Source organism: Takifugu rubripes, chromosome 8 (assembly GCF_901000725.2).
Source record: "Takifugu rubripes chromosome 8, fTakRub1.2, whole genome shotgun sequence".
Taxonomy (NCBI): domain Eukaryota; kingdom Metazoa; phylum Chordata; class Actinopteri; order Tetraodontiformes; family Tetraodontidae; genus Takifugu; species Takifugu rubripes.
Genome location: NC_042292.1, coordinates 15,592,838 through 15,616,383, shown reverse-complemented (window position 1 = coordinate 15,616,383; position 23,546 = coordinate 15,592,838). Strand labels below are relative to the sequence as shown.

Here is a 23,546-nt window from a genome sequence, read left to right as displayed (position 1 = left end):
ATCGGGGTCACGCACAATTCAAGTCTGCACCTCCCAAACGTGCACACGGTGCGAAGTTTGAGTGAAGGAAGGGAGCTAAATTCCTCTTCCCTTGCACAGTTTTAACCTCCGTTATCGGCCATCCCTCTCTTGTTCCACTCCTTCTTCAGCTGTCTGAGCTGTCAATCTCCTCTCAAATCTGACAGGCAAGCGGGGGGGGGGGGGGGCTGGTGGTGTCAAAGGTCACTAAAAGCAGGGAAAGTGGACTCAGCCGTTATCAAGAAATGCAGCCGTTTTGGCACCTGTCAGTCTCTGCGCCGCGTCCCCTCGGAGGGCCGTCCATCAACCCTCCCTCCCTCCCTTTATCTCCTTCACGGAATGCCGCCAACACTTTTACTCCAGTTGACGCGACACGTTTAAGGAAATACTGGACAGTAAATTGAGACGCTCGTTGCTTTGCACTTCCATCTCTAACCTCCAAGAAAATGTGATCTCATCATTGCATTGTGCAATTTTATAGAATCAGGTCACACAAAAGATGAAGTTGACACTTTCCCCAGAATATTCATTGCAAGAAATCCTCGTGCGCTCTGATTATTTCACAAAAGGCACGTTGTGACCACCGTGTACGTGTGGGTTATTGGGAGCAGAAGCAGTTAAGGATTCCACCCGTCTCATCACACAGATGACGTGTTCAAACATGGTCAAATTCATTTTGCCGCACCGCCTCGCATGGATTGACACACCTGTCTGTTGTCAGTCGTCCCTGACTTCCGTCACTCAATCCGTAGCTTAGTTTGAGGGTCAAAGGTCAAGCTGGCACCTGTCAATCAGGCCTGTTTTTGACTTCTACCTGGACTATGTCTTAGTCAGGACAGAAGCAATAACAGCAAACATCTGAAGGCTGTGACGGGAAACAAACAGCAGCTTGACAGTTGCCCATCAAAACAGAGTTTTGCTGTCAGAAATCCCAGTTAAAAAAGATTCGACTCAAGCTAAAAGTCAGCTCTTGACCTGTGAGAGCAGCAGGTCAAAGGTCACATTCAGATGTTATCAGGCAGCACTGTCCTCCAGTTGTCTCAGTCACAAACATTAGCTTCCCCAGCTTTTCTGTCCATACAAAACAACATTTGAACTGCTAAACCACCACTTTCTTCACATCCACCTGAACCTTACCGCTCCGACGGCATTGACAACCAATTCCGAAATATAAGTCATCCTCACAAGGGCTACTTTTATCCTTTCTGGCATTTTAATATTTTTTTCTCCCAACAGTTTACACAGCACATGCCATTAATACCACAGTCATTGGAGTAGGAACGACACGACTCTCCCCCCTAAGAAAACTGGCACGTGTGAAGTTACGAGCACTAAATAGCACTGATTTTTGTTATTCCTCAGGGAAGCTGCCGCGGCGCCACAGCGTGCACACACACACACGCGCGCACACACACACACACGAGGGAATGGACTGATCTAGGTTGCCACATCGCAGCCATGTGTGGTGACTCTTGTGTAGAAGTCTCATAATTCCAAGGTTATCAATACGAAGAAGACGCAGAGCATCAATAACTGATAGTCAGCAGTTGTGTTCAGTCCATCTTTCTCCATTTTATGGTCAGCAGTGACCGAGGTGAAAAGTGTGTGGGTGTGTGGGTGTGTGTGTGTGAAGTGCAGACCCAATGAAAAAGTAAAGATCCTGAAAGTGAATGAGCGAGGAAAGAAAAAAGCAAAAAAAAAAATGTAAGGAAAGCGTGCTGGTGGTTCAACCAGGGGTCTCAACTGTCAATTAGACACTCCGCAGATGGAGAGAGGGTGAACGGAGAGAGAGAGGAAGAGAATGAGAGGAAAACTCCAAAAGAATGATTGTGGAAATATTACAGGACTGCGGGAGAACAGGAGAGGAGTGCGAGAGGGAGGTCAGGCGGAGGGTAACTAGATGTTATAAAGAAGGAAGAACGAGCGAGTGAGAAACTGGGAGGCGATAAACGAGTGCACGTTAAAGCCAGAGAGGCCTGCTGGGAGCTGCTCCGTACGCTGATAAAGCAAATAAAGACGGAATACTCCAAAACAAACAGGGCTGGAAAAACAGCAGCTTTTAGCTCTGCTATGAGCTCAATTTAGACTCAGCACTGTTTAAAAAGGTCAATTTGGCCACAGCCACTTTTTGTTCAAGTCAATTTGGGTGCAAGAAACTTTTTAAAGGTCAAATCTGGGCCAGGAGTTCAGTTCGGGTTCGTCAGAATTCATTCAAACTTTCAGTCTCTTTTATAAGCGGTACAGATGGAATTACTTTCTATAATGTCATTATTTTGCTACAAACAATGGAATTTTCAGAACTAACTAAAGGCTATTATATAGTAATATATATATTCTCGTATAGTGGAGAGAGAAATGCCCTTCCAGATAAAAAAGACATTATTTCCTACATTAGGCTATTAAATAGGAGCCAGGTTAAAAACACCCGATTGAATAAAGGCTAAATAACCCCAAACCTGCTGTTATCTACCATGATCTTTTCATGAAAAGCAGATCTGCAAACCAAGTTGTGAAGAATTTAACATGATTCCAACAAAGCTTGTGATGAGACGCACCTCTCACTCGCCGTCTCTTTAACAATGTCCGTAACGGGAAGCGGCTAAAGGTCGAGGGGTTTTAGGGTCCCTGCTTCGCTGTGTGACCATGGACTGACCGCACGCGCGCGCACGTGAACAGGAAGGGGTGTAGATTCGGGTCATATCAAGGAGAGTGACAGAGAGGTCAAGTCTGATAAGGCAGAACAATGACCTGACCTGGTCGCAGCGCGGTCACTGTATGTGTGTAAACACGTGCAGAGGAAAAGAAAGATAGAAAGAAGTTGAGAAGGAGACCCGCGTCCTAAAGAGGAAGCCATGTGAGTGTGCGAAGGAGGTTCTAACTCAGCGGTATTTATTAATGCAACGATAATTCCTAAACACGACCGACCACCGACCCCCTCCCCCCCGTTCTGACCACTGTTTGACCACAGGTCGGAAGTGGCCCGAGCGGCGTTCCCCGCCTCCTCCGATCACGCTGCTGAATAGCTGCGCTGCTGTGACCACTGCCTGACCTGCAGTCACGCCGATAAGACCGGCCGCAGACGGGGCAGGAAGTTGAGAGAAGGGCCAAGGCACAGACGCCGAGCTGACCTCTCCCACACGAATAATAACTGGGACCCGTAAATCCGGCAGATACGCAGGCGCGCGTTTAAAACAGAATTCCTCTTGTGTTTTTCTGTTGTTATCTTCGAGTCAGCAGGATATGGCCGGCTGCTTTATTACACTCCTGCCCTCCCGTGTTTGTGCAGCAAAGGTCCAGCTTTAATATGTTCACAGGCAGGAGGTGGAGAGGCAGGTGTGTTTATGTGGCGGCAGACAGCGCCATCAGATAAGCCGTTACCGTCCTGATATTTATCCTGCTGACCTTCCGCTGTCCCCACGTGGAAGAGCAGGAGTAACGGCCACAGCTCCGGCCCTGGCTCCCATGTGTTCCTCTCCTACGTCAAATATATCATTTCTGGCTTTTCACCAGATCGGCGATGAGCACGGACGGAAATGTTGAAGATTATTTGTAAAATCGCGGCTCCGAACGGGACGTTGAACTTTAAATATGCAGCTGCGGGCGCTCCCATTTCCACGTGGCCCATTTTGATTTAAATCTAATATATTATTCATTTGACAGAGCTGGAAAAGCTTCAAACCCTCTCGAACACGCTCAGATGTACAGTGGTGGACCAGAAAGGCCAAAGGTTCTGGATGACGAAAGCAGATTTCAGATTAAAGCTGCCTCGCGTTGCACCAACTCTTCGTTTCTCCCCACCCAAAAGTTCGATATTGCTGCATTGACGCCGCCTCTCTCCGTCTTTTCCTTCCTCTCCGTCCCTTCCAATAGATCTGCAGGCGAGCATTTAGATGTCCGTCTGCTGCTCATCCTCCCTTCACCCTTCATCCTGCTCTTTCACCCCTCTCCACGCCGCCATTCATCCCTCCTTCTGTGAGCGGTCAAACGGATGAAGGGAAGTGTCAGCCTCCCGAGGAGAGAGAGGGGCGGAGAGGTGAAGAGACAGAGGAAAAGAGCGGCGTCCAGAGAGCAGGACCACCCTGCGTGCCCGTATCATTTTCACCTGACTGCACGCTTTCACAGTTTTCGCCCTCGCTTTTAGCCCCGCTCCATCCGATGAGAGCATTCATGTTGCGTTTCAACTCGGGACCCACGAAGGACTTTGTTTGGCTTCCATCTCTTCCTGTCATCACAGATTCCCTGCTTTCTTTAATGGTCCGTTCCCACCTTTCCTTCCTCTAACTTTATGCTCTTTCCATTTCCTAAATGCGTTTTATTTTCAAGCCCGTCTCACAACAGCCGAGGCCAGCGTCCACATCCGCCGTCTTTAACTAAACACGTTCCATGCGGTTGCCAGTCGTATAGAAAGAACTCGACGTTGGATTCGTTCAAGTTTGGCTCAGACGGAGGAGCGAACTTTTGCTGATGTGGCTGAGGAGGTAGCTGCCATTTGTCCCCGACATACGTCCTGCACGGCAGTCCTCTCCATGAACCTTATCTGTCACATAATGTCCAAACACATGCTGCAGCTGTCCCAGTGTGATCCCATGCCAGAGGAATGTAACAGTAGCAGATTTTTCTCCCTCTATCGCTCTGACCTCATCTATATCGTTCTGTCCTCGCTCTCACCTCTTCCTCAGCTCCTGTAAATATCTTTCTTTCCTCCTTTCCAGTGTCTCTCCGCTCAGCTCTATCGCTTTTATTTTATTGTGTCTTTTTACTTTTTAAGTCCTCATCTCCACAGATTTGAGGCTAACTGGGCAAACCAGAAACAGCAGCTGAAAACCTCGCCCACATTTGGGCTCAGCAATCATTTAAATTGAACCCAGGACAGAAACAATCCGGCTGCCAGAAGACGCGGCTGAGGAAAATTGTGGCCATCAGATAATAAGACAATGTGATTTTGAGCAATTATTTCCCAGAGCAGTGTATCATTTCTTTCAGCGGGAGTCGGGCAGCGGAAAGGAAACCCGATGTACTAAGTAGCTCCACGCTGGAGTGGAGAACAATACAGCGGCAAACATTTACAGACAGAATAAAGTGAATTCTTCCTGTTGTGCTGAAGGATGTCTTTGGCCCGGGCGGGTTGTTTATCATGCTGCACAAGGGAGCAAAAAAAATAAAAAAAGCAAAGCAAAAACGCTTGTTCGGGAAACTTTCTATAACAATAAAGCAACCTGCACTGCTGCGCCTTCGAGGAGGACGGAGACACTCCATGGTGGGAGCCTCTGCAGGGCTCCAACATCTGTCAGAAGAGGGGACTGGTCAACTGATCCGCACACCACCGCAAATCAACTGGGCAGCTCTGAATCACGCTGGACCGTCTCGGCCTGTGAAGGTCTGGTGTCGGGTCTTAGCGGGTCGGTCCAACAACAGAGCACAAACTGTCCTTAATGCCCTCAGAATCTGAGACAAGGCATCAAACCGCGACAGACACAGGAAAGAAAGCGCCCCGCTGGCTGATCTGTGTCAGGTTTGGGGGCTCATGAAGCCCAGGTCGGTTACCTAAGCAACAGTATCAGCTAATGAGAATAATGCGCACTAAAAACCAGCCAAATCGTCCCAATTTACTGGTAAAAAGTAAAGAAAAATTGGTAGTTTTGGAACTGAGAGGGACACAAACACACACACACACACAAAAAAAAAGCAAAGACGAGACAGTAATTCCTAAACTCTTCGAATCTAATCTCATCATTCCTGATCTTTAGAGAATAATCTGACCCACACTGCAGGACCCTGTCAACAGCCTTAACGGCCCATTTGAGGATCGCCCTGGAATGGTTTCCTGAAGTCTGTGAACACACAATCATCTCCAGCTATGAAGCCAAAAATTAGGCCTTTAAAATACTTTAAGTTAACCAGATATGTCGGTGATCATGGGAAAAGGATGGTGGGAGGGGAAAAAAGGCCAAGTGAAATGAGAAAAATCTAAAAAATCTAAACAAAAAAAATCAATGACCTTAAAACTCCAACCAAATGAAAACCTTGAAAAATAAAAAAGACAAAGAGAGAAAGTGATGACATGACGAATGGACGGAATCTGACTGTGGTCGGCCAGAGGAATGAGCCCAGGACCGACCATGAACAAAAGGCACAAACACACGACTGGGGCCGAAGACGGCCCGCGTATGAATGGGTCGAGAAAGGGGATGAGTGGGGCTCGACGGTTGCAAGCCTTTCTTCTGGGGGGATGCCATACCGCAACACACACGCGGGGCCAGCCAAAGGTCTGAAGTAACCAGCCTTCTAAATGCTCTAAATATAGGAGGATTGATAGGATCTGTGGAGAAAGGCGACCCAGACGGCCAGCACATGCACACACGCACACAAAATCAGCCTTCTACTCTCCCCAAATGATCTGGCAACGGCAGAAAATGAGAGAAAGCTGCTGACAGCTCAGGTTTGACAGTGAATCAGCATTTTTCTAGATGGGCCAAAAGAGTGGGTCAAAATAGTCCGATTAAACTCGGGCTTAGGAAAGATTCTTTTGGCTTTTCTTTTTTAATAAATGCCTAGAAATAGACAGAAACCCATATTAGATACTTATATATTTAAACACAAATGTCTCTTGTTTAAAAAAAAAAAAAAAAAAGCAGCACAACTGATTTCTCCTGCTTCAGTGAACCCATCGGGTTCTGATTGCCCGTTTTGAAAGAATAGAACCCAGAGAGGGGAAAAAATTCAACCAAGACTTAGTATAAAAATAAATAAAAGCAGTTGTCAACCCCCAAAAATATTATAAATCATATCGCAGGATGATTTTATGATATTGGCCCCAAGTTGTCAAGTTTCCTGCCACAGAATTCAAAAACTACAGAAAGCGTGAGGGCAAATCTAAAATAACCAAGCGCGGGGTTCTGACTCCAATAAACGGGCGATCTATAACAGTCGAGTCTGTAACGAGTCGACCTCCTGCTGACAGTTCTGACACCAACTTTGATCACGGCGCTTTTGGCCTCACAATGCACACTTCAAAGCAATAATTTCTGCTCCTTACCCCGATTCAACTGAGATGTTTCAATCGGGAGGGAAAAAAGCCCATATCTTCATTTATAATTAATCCTGGTGTTTTCACTGGCAGAAAAAGAACTCCACTTTCTTGATGCTACCTTTGATGAACTTTAATCAAATTGATGAGAGCAAAGGTAAAAAGCCCTAATAATGAAATTTAAGAGGTAGATTGTGTTGATTTTGTTTGATATTTTTCCTGAATAATTTACCATCCACTTTATTATTGTACTGAATTAAAAAAAAGGACTAATTAGCAAAAAATAAATCCACCCCTGACAGCATTTCAAAGCCAAACTCCAGACAAGTGCTACTCTTTGAAGTCTTGCCGTCAGTGGGATCCTGCTGCGTTTATCTCCTGCAATAGGAACTTGGGAATTTTCCCAATACGGCATGCCGGCGTGTGTTATCTGCCTTAATGGAAAGAACTTTTGACACAGTTGGTCTTAAAAGTGCATCCGAACGTGGACCAAAATTGTTTTGGGGTCGAGTTCGAGTTGTGTCCAACACACAAAACGTCATTTTGCCAGATTTTAATGACTTTTTCTAGAATTCTACTAACTTCGGCTTGTTTGAACTATTTTCTTTTTTCCCCTGTTTGTTCAATTAAAAATGAATAGAATATATATCTTTTACACCACTATAAGCAGATAAGCCTCAAAAATGTAACATTCATATTTAATAATAAAAGAGAATATGTTAAATCACAAAAATGGGATTCTATTTCATTCGTTTTTCACGCTTTCGTGTGATCCTGCGCACTCCCCCCCACCCCCCGTTGGTGTGTGTCCTGGGGGAACCCATGTCTCGGCCCTGTCCCAGGACCCCAGAACCTTTCAGAACACCGGGACCTGACCGCAAAACAAACACCTCCCGTCAGCGTGATTTATCGGCCATTCAGCAGCAGATCACACACACAAACACACTTATAAAAGCATCGCATACGCGTACGTATGAAAGCGCTCCTGTTGACACGTGACGATGAAAAATTTACCTGAATGAATGCAGCCCACAAAAAAAGATGCGCACAGGCAAGTCTGTACACACAGAAATTAGGTATGAAAATGCGTATCGGGGAGGGAGGAATTCTTTTGATCTGATAAGAATGGTGGAAAAAAAAACAAAAAACAATGGCTGACAGCGAAAAATAAAAGGAGTGGGGGGGCGGCTGAATAACTCCAAAAGGAATGATGGAGACAACTGATTCTGATCAGCAAAGGGAGGAGGGGGGAAGGGCCGGGGATGGAGGAGAGGCAAGAAAAGAGGTGATGGAAATGGAGCAAGAGTGGCAGCAAGAGTAGGAAAGGATGGGAGGAGAGGAGGAGGAAAGGGGGCCGAAGTAAACATTGATTGTGGATGAATGCAATTTTTTTCTCTTTTCACCTTCTCCCCATCTTCCCCCCGTCCTTCTCCTCCTCTGAGCCAGAGAACAAGAGGCACTGCATCATCCCGACAGGCAGAGAAAGAGAAGAGAGGGAGAGAGAAAGAGGGATTGTGACGGAGGGATAAAGGGCTATCCGTCTCTGTCTGTCACCTCATTCATCGTCCCCTGCTCCGTCCTGCCGGCCCATCCGTCATCTGCTGTCACATATACACACAGAAAAATAGACACACACTTTCCACCCATTTTCACACACTCTCGGCAACGACAACAAGCGTCACAACTCCCAGGCCCGATAGCGCCGCAAACACAAAACTATTTGTTTCACACACTTTGTACCTGCTCGCCACGATGAGAGACGCACAGAAAAGATGGAGCCGGTCAGGCAAGCGTCCGACCGGGCTCTCGGCCCTCGTGTACGCGTTCAATAACTGAACACGCACAAAAACAAGTGTCGAAAACCAAAAAAGCCCACACACTTATGAACCGTTTGTTGGAAAATCAAAATGTAACGCACGCAGGCGCTCTCTCTCTCTCTAACTTGCACGTGTGCGCGCACACACACACGCACTAGGTAGATCGACTTGAACGGTACGTGCTTCTGTGCCTCCTCTCGTTTGTCACCAGGCCCTCTCAACGTGGCCTCGGCGGCTCCAGAACACGGACCTGCATCCTGACAGGTGCTGTCAGGTCATGTTGAAATGTTCTAATATATCGGTGATAAATAACATCTGCAACACGCATCCAAAACACAGCGACCCAGCTCAACAGGTAATCGAATCCTCTTTTTTTAATATACTTTTTTTTATATATATAAATCTGAATCTGACCATTCGAGAAGATGCTTTAAAAAAAACTGCATGGTAAAAATTGTTTGTTTTGCTCTAATCTTATTTTTAAGTAAAGCATTTTAAATTATTTTAGCTGAATATAATTATTGGAATTGCTCCTAACTTTTAGTCCTTTTACCCGTTGTAATAAACCTCGACTTCAAAAGATTTTTATATGTCTTCACTTTTGACCTTTTGAAATATGTTATTTTAGTTGAAAAGTTATAGTGACGTGAAAAGTACTGTCCTGGAAATGAAATTAGGAAATGCGGGTTTAACGCATTCATTGCTCTAAATACGGCAAATGGAACTTTTTCTTTTTTTGGGGGGGTGTCACAAAAACACTGGATCTTTTCTAGTTTTTAAAACTTTGATAAACTTAAAAAAAAAAAAGATAAACTTTACCAGTTATCAATAAAGTTCCGAATCTTACCCAATTATTTGTGTTGACCTAGAAACCAAAGATTTTCTCATTAAAGAATTTAAAATCAAAACACTTTCATCACAAAAATGTAAATTTCTTTACATTTTTAAATACGTGCTTTGCTGTATCTAACCTTAAGCCACGTCTCCTTAATAACAACGTTTTAACGATGGGACATTATCATTTAAGAGACATTTCTAGCGACGTTTCTCAGACATGTTGGGGTTTACGATAACAGTTTTGTTGAATGCAAAAATAAAGATAAACTAAATAAATGCAATACAAAGAAAGTGAAGGAGGAAGATGAGTGGGGGATCGGAGAAAGGATGAAGGAGGCAAGGAGGAGGTAGAAAAAAGGGAGAACACGAAGGAGAGAGGACCACGAGGGAGACAAAGACCTACTTGTCTCAAGTCACTGAAGGCCAGAAGCAACGTGTCACCCTGGAAGCCTGCGACCGGGCCGGCTCTGGCAAAACCTGTGGGAAAATACAAACCCGCCCCCCAGTCCACCCCCGGAGAGAGGGAAGAGAGGAGGAGGAGGAGAGAAAAAAAGAGGGTGAAAAACGGAATAATAAAAGACCTGGTCGGATTTGCTATGCATCAGGATAGATTGGCAGACAAATGACAGCCTGGGGAGGAGGGGGAGGGAAGGGGAGGGCAGGGTGTTAGAGTCATGTCGCCTAGTTTTGTTTCTGTGTGTGTGTGTGTGTGTGTGTGCCGTTTCAAAGCATTGGCCTCCATAGAGTCTGTGTGTTTGTTGTTTGTACGGAACCTCTCCTGCATGTCTAAGAACAGTTGAGGATTTTAAACCCCAGGGCGAAGCCTGTGTGAGTATACACAAGTTTATGTGTGCATCAGGGTCGTACAGAGTGTGAGCTGGGGTCCCGGCGTCAGTTGGCCCCCGTAAACAAGCCGACTGGTATTCTTAGTAAAGGAACGAGAGAAAAGAGGAGTGCCACGGAGAGAAGGAGAAAGCCTGTAGCTAATCTCTTTTTAACCTCAGGAGATACTCGCACAGGGCCATAGACGCCACAGTACTGATTACACGGCTGCCATCTTCAGTGACCCCCGTGACACAAACGTGCACACAGGGTCGTGATTATGGACCACGGAGCCATCGGCTAATCTAACGTTTTGTCCTACCAGTCGACTGCACTGTTTACGTATCTCACTATTGGCGCTTTATTTTACCTTCCATCAGAAGCTGCTTTTTTAAATTTAAAAAAATATATATAATTGTGAGCATCTCCACATCTGTCACACTGATCAACTCACCCTCCGCTGCCCAATTTCTCTCTCTATTTTTTTAGCCATTTACACCTCAGTAACTCTGTTCATCTCATCCGGGCCCCCTTTCTGTGCGTCGGACACAATCCGTAGAAATCCTCCCTTTCTTTTATCTAATCTTCAGGTCCCCTTTACTCTTTCCTCCTTTAAGAATCACCATTTATTTCATGTTAATCCTTCCACTCATCCATGTATTCTGTTCCTTTCTCTGCCTTCTTTCTTGGGCACTTTTTTTTATTTTTTATTTCACACCTCTTTGATTTAATCCCGTTTCTCTGCCCTCTTGTTCCTTGACCTCTTTCATCTCTTTCTGCACCATCCTTCTGTACGACCCTTTTCCGTTTAATCCCTTTTCTCAATGTCCCTTTTTTCACTGCTCATTCCTCCCGTCCACTGTGGCTCAGACCCAGATATGATATGTCCAACTGTTTATTAAACAGCTTTTAAACACTGTTCACATCTCCAAGTTGCCAGGACTCATTTCACTACATCTGTATGCCAGCCTTTCTGGATTTTTATCCTCATGTGTAAACAAGACAAGCACTCTGTTGTACTGGTGACTATTGTGGTAATAATGTGTGTCATACCACCTTAAATTCCCCCTATTGACATGTTTGGTCAGAACTAGTATAATTGATAAGGGTGCCCCCTATTCCTTCCCTTTTTTCCCATCATCCCCCTTGCATTCTCTTTTCATTGATTTTCTTAATCCCTTGCTCCTACTTGCCTTTACATTCATTCATACTTCTTCCTTTCAGATATAATCCCTCTTTCCTACCGCCCATTTCCTTCCTCTGTCCTTCCCCCTTTGAATGCTTCAACTGTCAAAAATTTCACCTCCTCTTCTCTGTCCCTCTTTTCTTACCCCAAACCCCCTGTCTTAACTCTCTCCATTCGTCCCCGCTTTTCCTTTTTTGAGCCCTACGGCTGCCCTGAATGAGTAACTCTAACCTCCTAACCCTTCTGCAGCACTGCACGCATGTCACTGCACATTACATCACAAACACGTATACACACACACTGTGTGACACACACTGACTCCAAGAACCTCGAACGTGTAAAAACCAAGACAACGGCGCCTTGCACCCCTTCTTTCTTACCCAGCACTTTATTTAACTGCAAGTCTGAGAAAACAGTGACTTGTTTTGGGGGGGGGGGGGGGGGGGGGGGCTTCTTTTCTGAATGAAAACAAAACAAAAAAACCCAGGAAAGGACAGGAGAATGACGAGGACGTAAGCAAGTAAACCTTCTCAAAAGGTATCAGATGGCCTTCTCTCACTTTAAAGGCTGGTCCTGTGGCACCCCTAGTGTTCTTGATGTGAACTGCGCATTTCATTTCAAATTGAATTTATCTCGCGAGAAACCTTTTTACGACTTATATCAAAAGGTACCAAACATTTTGACACGCACGCATGACATGGATGCGTGTCAAAACAAATAAAAACAAGTAAGCATAGTTAAACTTGCAGCATGCCCGGCCTATTTGGCTTTTGTAATCTGTAACTTTATGGCTTAAAGTTCTTGAGGACTGTTGCAGCCATGTCTCTTGGTATCAGTGTTTGTGGAGGCTGTCTAAACAGTTTATGATGGTCGTCCCACAGTCATTTCACTCTCTGAAAGTTTATGGAATTTTATTTGGTGCCAATGTTGTGTGTGTTAATCATATAGGGTCTAATTAAATGAATCCAAATCAGTGGTATGCAAGACTCACCCTCGCACTCTTTGATGTCGATGTAGAGTTGGTGTAGAGCTCCCATGGAAATCTGTCTGACCTCTGGGTCAAGGAGAAGCTGCATGAGGGAGGTGGAGATGTGTTTACAGGCCGACATGCAGGCCGTCTGAGCCACTTTACCCTGAAAGACAAGAGGGCGAGACAGGTGAAGCCTCTGGGTTTTGTTTTGTGTCCACCGCTGTGGGAGCATGTGTGTCATTCACGTAGTGTGGATAGGTTAGGTTGGCCACTTGGAGGACCACAGTGACTGATTATTCTCTCTGCATTGACCAGGAACTTATTTTTCCAAATGGAATGTACCAGATTCTTCTGAGGCAATTTGAACCTAAACTGCTACATCAACAAGATGAATACAGCAGCAGAACAGGAGTGACCTTTCTAAATGGCTCCTCTTAGCTTATTAAACTCTTAAAATCCCTTCATTTTCTGCCACAGCAAAAACAAATTCAACTCAGAGTAAAAAGCTGAAGTTAGTTGCAGAACTCCAGCAGTTTTTCCCTAACAAAAATGTCACGGCAACAGTTGCAACCTCAAAGACCGAGAATCCCAAACCACAAACCCACACGCAAAACCGGCACAGCAATCAAAACGCAAGTGTGTTCACAAACATTCAAACATGCAGACTACACAAGCGGCGCTCAGGTTGCACCGAAGACGCATCGGGACGACTGTGGGTGCATTTTTAAAAAACAGATTCCCTCCGAGAACACAAAAAGGAGCGAGAGTTCATTCAGCCGCCCGTACAGGTGCCGTCAGAATGATGAATTAGCATAACAACAATAAAAGCGGCGGATGAGGAAGTACATGACAACACATTAATATAGAAAACAAAACATGTGCTTGCGCTAGTTTGCTTGCTAGTTGCGCGTGTGTGCAGACATGTGTCTCAGTCACTGGCCGTGGCCTTGGTCTTGACCTCAACAGCTGCATTCCTACAGAATGAAGCAAAGAGATGAAACGGAGACAAAGGAAAAAGCTGAAAATGTGGTAAAGCTTGAAAAAAAATGCTGGAGGGTAAAAGAAAAAAAAATACAGGGTGAAATTGAAGAAATCCACAAAGAGAAATGTTTTTCTTTTCACATAATCACAGACTAACTCAATTTCACTTCCATTACCATTTCATTTCCTTCTTATGAATTTCATTATCACAGTTGCATGAGCTTTGTTGTGACAAATTAACTTACAAGCATTAAAAAAGGCCCTTTTGACCCATTTTGCTAACTAAAGAGCAGAAAGGTCATGCATGTCCTGGTACAGAGCCTGGTTGTTGAACTGAAACCAAAAAAATATTACAGTTTGCCGAGTTGACAAATATCAAGAGCGCATTCCTTCATATTATGTACCTAACTTTAACTACACATCAATTACCATCAAAATCATCACTGACTCATGATCTTCCCCATCAACGTTATCCCTCAATAAGGTTTTCAACTCTGACAGCAGAAGCTATTTTCCGACTATATCAAACTGGTCTCCCTTCTTACATCTACCACAGGAATGTTCTGCTGTAAAGTTCATTCAACAGCATGCCCTCGCCTCAAAAATGGGAAATCAAATTACACACAAGGCGGCCACGTGCGAGCACACATGTTAGAGAAATGCACACCTTCGTCTGGCCGGATATCCTCCAGTCGATGCTGGCCTCTCTCTGTGTGCAGACACACACACTCTGTACAACCCCAGGGTCAGTTATCACAGGGTGAGATTGAGCGTGAAATAGGCTAATTCTATTTACATGTCCTGAACTTCAGCTGACTGACACACAGAAACACACAGGTAGGTCTGCCAGAATGAAACTCCATCGTCTCCAGGTTCAGTACAGACAACTGGGAATAATTAACCTGAGGCGCGATGTGGGGAAGTAAAGGTAGGGGGGAAGAGGAAAGAAAGGAAAGGTCAAAAGGAAAGAGGTGAGAAGAAATGGATAAGGAGGATTTTAGGGGAAAAGGCTGAGGGGGAGAAAATAAATACAAAGAAAGAACAAGAGAAGGGAAAGTAATGTAGGGGGTGGAAAAATGGAAAATGAAACATTGTTTTGAGGTTAATCTGACTCCTAATGTAAAAATACCATCTGGTGGCCGAAGCTGTTGTTGAAAAAGCTTACCAGCTTGAGATTTGTGGGAATTTGACTGTCAATAGTTAAAACAGCAGAAAAACTAATACAGCAAACAAATTAGCAAGCAAAATAAATAAATATAAAAGAGAAAAGCTAAGAAAGAAGTAATAAAGTTAACAACAAAACAAATAGGTGATGCATGGACAGGGTAGACTGTCGTCTGCGTTACCGAGTCACATCGTCATTAAAACCAAGCGGATTCCTCTGAACCTTGGAATCTTGTCCAATCAGCAATGATTGGACAAGACTGGACATTGAATCACAGCAATGTCCTCGCAGCTGAAGAATAAGACCCTTTTCTTATACTTCTGCACCAGTGAAAGAAAGAAACAACCTTTTCCTGACAGAAACCACAAAGAGCAATACAAATTAAGGTAGTTTTGTCTGATTGTGAACATCCAGCAATTTAACTGCAACAGGTCTTAAAATGCCAAAAGCTTTAAAAAATAAATAAATAAATAACCACGGCTGCAAAAAGAGATATTTATGGCTCAGGGGGAAAAAAATTAAAATGCTTGGGCGTGAATAAAAACAGAAGTAAGAGGCTATTAGAGAAGATGAAAAAATGGGTAAATATAAAGTAAAGATGAAAGGAACGGGGGTGTGACTAATGAAGAGAGCAGGAAAAGAAGGGATAAGTGTTGAGAAATGCACTCTTTTCCTTCCAAATTCTTCCCAATCTTCGCCTCGCCATCCCAGTGCCTGCCACCCAAAAAAAATGAGACGTTCAAAGAGCTCATTATAAACTACTCAGCTGCTAACTGCTGAACAAATGGACAAGAAATGGAGGAGGAGGGAACAGATGAGAGGGAGAAAAAGGGAAGGGAAATGAAGCCAAAGATGTAAGTAAAGAAAGTAAAGCAGACAGATTAACAGCAAAATATTCTGATTAAGAACAACACACTTGTTGAATTTTGCTTAGCATTAGGTGCAAACCAAAACAATGACAAAAAGGTGGAAACCTCAAAATTATGAGTGTCTAATGAGATGACATCACCACTCGATTAGAAAATCCAAGAAATAGACAAATAAATGACAGCCTTTAATAAAAAGTCAGAAAAGGTCAAGACGGTGGAAATTCTCTAGACTCATTTATGCCACATTTAAGCCTTTGGAACCTTCTTTTGTGATCTGGCATCATGCAGCTGTGCCGAGGCCAGATGGAGGAAGCTCTCTCCGTAACGCAAGACTGCAGCTTTGTTGAGTCAACTCACTCCTTTTTCCAGCCGTACATCAGAGCAAATGTAGAGTCCGCTGAAGAGAATCACAAACATGCAGCTCTACTCTATCTGTTCAGCCATAGTCAGTCACACTGATCTGTTAAAGAGATACAGGGGCTTGAACCTGTTTGCTGAAATGTGTAGTTATGCAAGACAAGCGCTGAATTGCAATGAACGAGTGTTCAGTTTAACGTTATTCGGAGGATATCTCCACATCTTATGCTTTCTGAGAGCTTCCTGATACTCCCTAGAACTAATTTCCTCGCCTTTGTTTGTTCTGAGATACTGTGAACGCATCACGGCAGGAGGAAGATGAGTTCAAAACACAACAGCTAAGTTAAGTCACCATTTCACAATGCTGTAACGCACTGATTCGCATCTCCTGGAAGGGATTTGACACGGTGAATAATATGCTCTCTGCCCTTCCAGAAACCTGTCAATCAAACAAGTGTGGGTTAGGGCAGCCAAAAGTCAAGAGGTGGGACAACAATGATAAACGACACTGATTTTATCTTTACGGCTTTCATCGTAACAGATGGCGACTGGCTGGTAAAACGTCGTTTCTTGCTGAAACACATAGTTAGGTACGATGACAGATTCAGGCAAACATGCATCTGCACTGGATTTCATCTCACATGCTGGTTTGGAGAACTCGCCAGTGGCAATTTAGGGTCAAAACTGTAGGGTTAAGGAAGATCAGGGACTGGTTATCATCACTCTGTCACCACAACAACCCAAATACTCACCGGCAGAGTCGCATGTTCTACAGGCGTGCCCTATGGTAACAAAGATACACCCAGAAATTAAGTGGATGCAATCGAAGGAACAATAAAAGGTGAAGGAAAATGAAAAAGAGAAAATAGTGCATGGAAAAGAAAAGTCCTGAATCCTTTCACTGTAAGGACATTGGCAGCTGTTTCCATCCCTGTGTGCAAAGTATTTATTGCTCCTGAGATGATGCTAATCTGGCTTTATCTGGCAATTTGTTGTGACGTGCTGAAGCACCATGGAGAATTCTGTAAGTCCTAAGCAGACAGACGAGGAGCGGCCGCCAAAAGTCCGAGCAAAACAGAAAACAGATCAGTGAGATTTAAGGGAATAAAACTTGAACGCTATGGTCAACAGAGAATCCAGATTTTTCCTAGTAATTCCCACAATTATTTTCACTCAAGAGGCCTTTTTCAAGCTTTCCCGGTCCATCTCTAAATTTGAGCTCAATTGGATTATGAACAGTTAGCTCACGCCGACTTTGAGTGGTCTTTTTGGACAAAGAACCATTTTTCTCTCCAGCGCCAACAAGGGTGATATGAGCATGTCTCTAAGAGATAGAGACATTTTCCTGCTGCTATGAGAACATTAAGTTTCTATGTTTATATTGATTCATAAATTCATAGAAAAATTAAAAAAAAAAAGATCATCCTTGGATAAATGGACCCCATTTCCTGGAAAGCTACAACCTATTCACCATACATCCAATACTGACAGTCCAGAAGTCCAGTAAAAGTATCAAATTCATTTGTGAAACATGACTCTTTTACATGATCACCTCTTGTTTTAGAGGGTCATACCACCCAGCTTTTCAGGCCCGCGGCATTTGATCTACTTAGGAGGCGTGTGTGACGGGGTCATGTCCGGAGCTCGTGGGGGTGAAGGAAAAGCTTCTTAGAAGTGCTGGAAAACACTTAGCTTGAGCACATTGTGTGTGTAGCCTCGTGGCCTTGTGACCTGCTCTGACCAACCCCACATGTGCAATCTTAAAACCTCCTGTCTGTTTCAGCGTTACTGTTCCATTATGTGCTAAAATCCATCTTATACTAAAGCTGATTAAGGATCATGTGCAATTATCTATATACACATGGTACATACAGTAGATGTTACTGCACAAAAATGAGGTTATTCATGTGCTGTATTTCCAAAACACCCAAGTATCAAAGTATTTGGGCCTGAGAGCTCGACTACAATCTCAGAACAGAATGTGAGAATTGCTCAGACTTCCTCTCATGGCTGCTGTAGAAATGAGGGTGGCCCATTATACCTTAAACATGACCAGTATAGTTAAAACACAAAGGCAAATTAGGCAATTCTAGTAATGAACGGTTGCAAGACAAAGCTTGGGTAGTAATTGAAATGCACAAATTAACTTTAAATTTCTAATTAATATTGCAAAAATAAAAATGAGTTGCTTCCATGTGGTCGATTCTATCGGCAAATTTCAAATAAACCTAAATATCAATTATTAAAACTGCTCCTAATGCAATAGAATGTTGTGGCTCATAGTCCAACATCATTATGTTGAGGCTATAGAGTCAATAGCCTGAGCCTCTGTATGATCTGGTGCTCCTGACCTGACCAGTTCACTCTCTAATGAGCTTAAGAGGGCCCCATGTTAATGATCTGCCCCGTAACAAGTCTATATACAACATAACGAACTAAAGCCGATTTGTCTTTCCCCCGCATCGCCTCACGCTACCAGGCAGACAGACCACTGAGCGAGCTTATGTAACCTACATTCTTCCCCGCACGCGCATGGTTTATACTAAAAAAATCCTTCACCTTTAGGGATATTAACATTAATGTATGGAATAACATACGTACTTCAGATAAAAACAAACACCACGTATAAGACAAAAACACGAAACGACATATGTATCTCTCCGGTTACGGTATTTTGTGGTGAAACAGAAACATCCCTCATGCTGTATTTCAAGAGAAAAGGATCTTTCGCATAAACGCATTACTTATTTTGTGGACCAATATGTAAACTAATTTCATTGTAAAGGCCATTAAACCTTTAAAAATGACTTGACTAGATCTGCTACAAGCAGAAACAAACGTGTACACAAATCTGCACAATGACAGCGACAAATCTGTGGTATGGCCCACATGTGTCGGCGTGGACTTACAGGCAGATTGGTGAAAACACTGAAGGTACTCCTCAGAAAAGCTATCAGGTCAATCAGGTAGTCACTGGCTTCGGCGTTGTCTCCTTGCGCTGAAACCAACCAATCATAATCGGCGAGCTGCAGAAACTGGTCAATTTTGGCATTTAGGCTGGTGTAAATCTCTGCCTCGGCTGAATGACGCGCATCCTGAAAAAGGACAGATCACGGCACTCGCATGGGTCGAGTAGTGGAATATACATATCTATATCTAAATATATATAGATACACACACACATCTATGTATTTATATATATACATATATTTGAGAAACGCAGGTTCTGAGAAGTACCTTAAAGGTTGAAGTCCCGTACAGCTTGGTAGCATTAACTGTGTGCGGTGGGACATTGGTAATGTTTGATATGAACTCCTCCAGGTAGTGACAGCTCTGCTCCAAGTGGGTTGTGTTTATGATCACCTGCACCAACTGGATACAAACACAGAGGCTGATGAGCATCTTTGGGTATGTGAAGTCTAAATTGATCCATTTTATTTCAGTCAAGAGGCCAAAAATAAACACCTCAGAAACTGAAAAAAAAACAAACAAACATCAAGATGATTTTCGAATGCCATAGTTTACATTCTGTTCTTGTGAGTCTTTGTTCTCCAGGTAGGGTCATGGAAACAAACAGCCCATGGAAGTGGAAAATTAGCCTCACTGCTCGGTATCACCAAACTGGAGTTATGGCAACCGCAATAATAACAACAGGTTGAAAAAAAACAGGAAATGTCTGGTTTTGTGAATTTGGTCGAAGCGGAAAAACTCCAATCAACCAAGTCACACTTAAGTTGTTCATGCTACTGTATATTAATCACACACACAGACACACACACACACACACACAGTCCCACCTCTGCCAGTCCCACATTCTTCTTCTTAATGGCGTATTGCAGACAGTGGCTCAGGGTCCTGGTCAGCAGAAGATTTGTCGACTTGCGGATCATATCATCCACCTCAGTGGAACTGTACACACGCATGCACACACACACACAGAAAGACAACAGCAGAAAACCAGTGACTATGCAGAAGTGATTTCTTCCATTTCTCAAAGAAAGCTGCAGTGTCTCAACGCCAATATAAACAGTTTAGGTGAAGTTCTCTGTCTGACAATCTATTCGGAAAAAATCAAAACGCCAGCCAATTCAAATGAGTACACGAGCATGGTATGACCCATGGGGCTGACTGGAACGCTTACATGGCTCTCGTTGCTTTAAGTTGTCTTGAACAAAGAAATGTCACATATGATCTCTTTAACTTGTCCAAATGTCAACCTGATTGTAGATAAACACTGCAATTGTTCATTGTGTTCAATTTTCCACAAAGCAAAGTATGTTAAAAGACGGCCAAAAGGGCACATTATGTGTGGCGTAACAATAAATGATGACTAAATTAAGTGATTTTACTGTAAAATACATATGAAAAGGTCACATGGAGTGAAATCAATATCAATTGTCTGTGGCTTTCTAGTGCGGGATGATGACACAGATACAGAAGTTCCAACTGTGCTTTAGTGCATATGGATGTTAGCTTCCAACACCCTGTGGCTAGCGTTCCAACCAAATCAGCAAATTGTCTGTGCCTGGAATTCAACACACAACACAGGCACAATTTGTGTCGCCCGAGGGAGAATTAGAGCTGGAATTCCAAACTCTGTTTCCAAAAAGGCAGAGGAATCCCAAAAATGTTCCAACAATTTAAAGCAGAAGGGGGGGGGGGGGATCCTGCAGAAGCAAAAGTGCAGAGTGTACAAAAATGGTGTGCGCAGAGAGCAGAGATGACACTGAACCCAAACGCACACAGGTCTGACTGCATGCAACTACAGAAATGCCCCAGAAGCTAAATATCCCCATTTATGCCACAATCACTCAACATAAATGTGTCAACTGGGAGCAGCAGACTAAGAAGGGGAAAAAAAATTAACCCCTTATCAAAGAACTGGCAGCTAATTAGATGGTCAATATAGATATCCAGTTCCAACAGAGTTCCTCGGAAACACCCCCGCGACTGTTGAGCACAATACACCTGATCTACACTTAGAGAGGGAACGCATACACAAGCCCACTCTCCCTTTTGTCCAATCAGAGCCACAGAGGTCAAGGTCAGAGATCAGAGGGATCAATAACCAGCCCTATTCCATCATTCTGCTGACTTCCGGACATGTGTTTGAAGCAGGAAGGAGTGCGCCGCTGCGGTAACCAGATAGCTGTCGCTTAGAAGCCAAGGCAGGTCGAATCGTGGAGCCATTGCTCTGATTGAGAGGGGCGATTAGTGCTGTCTGGTCAGAAAGGCAGCGGAGAGAAACTGTAGCATGAAAAGCATCTGTCAGGTGGCGTTTTCTTTAGGCAGACACGTTTTAAAAGCAGTTTACAAACTGTTGCCTCACCTGGCAGGCTCTGGTTTGAAAATGCCGTTTGGATGCAACAGTTTATAATTAATTCCCTTTTTATTGTTAAGCAGCAGCATGTTTTTCCATTTAAATATTCTCTGCGCTTGAAATTTATCATAAAAACAGCAGGTCTGTCTTAGGTAGCTCCTCGTCTTTAATCACAGTTTTTGATTAAACACAGGAAAAGCAGGATTTCCTCCCCTGGGTCAAATCTTTTCATCTGATCCCATCTGCAAACAGACATGCACGCAGGCTGTTTGCATCTTTCTTGCACCCTTTGTTGTCTATTTTGCCAATGCCTGCCCTTTGATTAGAAGAGCTCTTTTTCAATCACTCCTCCTCCCGTCTCCTTCCCCTTTTTTTCCGCCCGTCACGGATCAATGGTACCTTCCTGGTTCCCAGCCCCCACAGAGAATCAACACACTAATCCACATACACGTGTCCATATCAACACAAATACAGATGTAAAAACGAGTTCAAAGGGAAACTGATATTTAAAATGCAAACCTGTTGAAGAATGGATGTTAAAACTTTAAATGTGAAGAGCCTATATACAGTATATGCATATACACATACATGACATGTGTGTATACATATATATGTGTGCAGTAACTATACTATACAGACATAAACACACATGCGTGCGTGGCTTGTGTGTGTGTGAGTCTGGCTGAATCGAAGCTCAATGGAATCCTTCTGGACAGCGGAAGTCATTTCCTGATTGCTCATCTCTCCTTGAGAAGAGTAGCTGCATTGTATTAGTTAATTCTTCCATCAACCGTAACCAATACATACGCAGATAAACACACAAACTTTAATAAGGTCGTTTAACCTCAACGGTATATGGAACAGAAACCGGCCTTGATTGCCGTATTGTAGTGTTGCGTTTGCCTGTGTGTGCCAGTTGTAATGAGACAAAGGCCCCTTGTCAGACTGGAAAGAATCAGCCAGGGAAAGTCTGTTTGTTTGTTTGCATGAGTGATGAAAACTTAAAAGGAAAAATGGCATAAAATCAGTGATTGGGGAGCAGGGATATGACAACACGTAGCAACCACTACTCCAGAATGTTTGGAATTTCAATACTCACTGAGCGTGAACTTGAATAAGAAGGTTAAAACCAAGAGCAGAGTCTGGGTGCAGGTGTACCTGAGGTGTAGGTCTTCAGAGTATTTCAGACAAGCGTAGATGAACTCTTTGAGTTGGCAGTAGACTTTTGGCACAAACTCAGAGAAGGGAAGCTTCTTGGGGAAGGGAAGCTAAAGGAAAAAGAAGAAAATCAGCTTTTTATTCAAAACACACCAGTCACCCATCAAGCAAGACATAGTGATTTATTGATAAAACATAAAGGGCTCGAATACTGCATCAGTTAGTGCAGAAGGAGAAATATCAGCCTCCTCTATAGCAGCCTCAGAGTTCTTTTAACCTCTCTCTGACAGGCTACCTTTTCCAATTCGGGGTCTTGAAGGGGAAACTGGGAAGTATAGTGTCTGTACTCTTGCTCCGTTGAGACCGGTATTGGACTGTAGTTGTCCTGGTCCAGCACCTGCCTACAGAACGGAAAGAACCAAAAGCAAAATCAGGTAAACAACTTCCTAAGAGGTTGACAGATATAAACAACACATTCTCACTCACCCTCTCTGTCCTCACATGCACGCACACACACACACACACACACAGACACCCATTGGGGGTCATTCTTATTCGTGAGGTTTTCTTAACAACCTCCCTTATTGCACCACCCCCTCTCTTGCTGGCACTCCAGAGTTCGGACGTTCCAATGTTCCATGGAGAGGCCGTGAACCGGAGAGTGCTCCCTCTCCAACAATACAACACAACATTCCTGTGGCTTCCCTAGTGTGTGTTTGTGTACGTCTATAAGTGTGTGTGAGAAAAAGGGAGTGTGTGTGTTTATTTGTTCATTCTCACTCCCAGTCCCACTGGTGTCATTGGACAAAAGTGATGGAGAAACAATGGCATCTAAGACCAAACACACAAAAACACACACACATACGCACACACACACAGACATAAATGAACTCAATCTTTAAAGGGTACTACCCATTCTGAAGGGTAAAGAATGTTCCGGACGTCTGCTTTAAAAGACTTCCTCTCTCTGGCTGGTTGTAAAACTTCAAAACCAGGATGAGGAAGTTTCCCACAACCTA

At 43.8% G+C, this 23,546-nt stretch overlaps 1 protein-coding gene across 2 annotated transcripts in view; it reads right to left on the bottom strand.

The window, feature by feature from the left end:
• Window positions 1–23,546, bottom strand: part of exoc6b (exocyst complex component 6B) — a 45,974-nt gene that overhangs the window by 5,299 nt on the left and 17,129 nt on the right. For both annotated transcript variants that reach the window (XM_029839702.1, XM_029839703.1), the window contains exons 14-20: window positions 22,823–22,928; window positions 22,528–22,637; window positions 19,847–19,958; window positions 19,287–19,421; window positions 18,959–19,144; window positions 12,699–12,840; window positions 10,103–10,176 (exon numbers count right to left, since the gene is read on the bottom strand). In XM_029839702.1, the coding sequence (XP_029695562.1) occupies window positions 10,103–10,176; window positions 12,699–12,840; window positions 18,959–19,144; window positions 19,287–19,421; window positions 19,847–19,958; window positions 22,528–22,637; window positions 22,823–22,928 (865 nt within the window). The remainder of the gene's footprint in view (window positions 1–10,102; window positions 10,177–12,698; window positions 12,841–18,958; window positions 19,145–19,286; window positions 19,422–19,846; window positions 19,959–22,527; window positions 22,638–22,822; window positions 22,929–23,546) is intronic.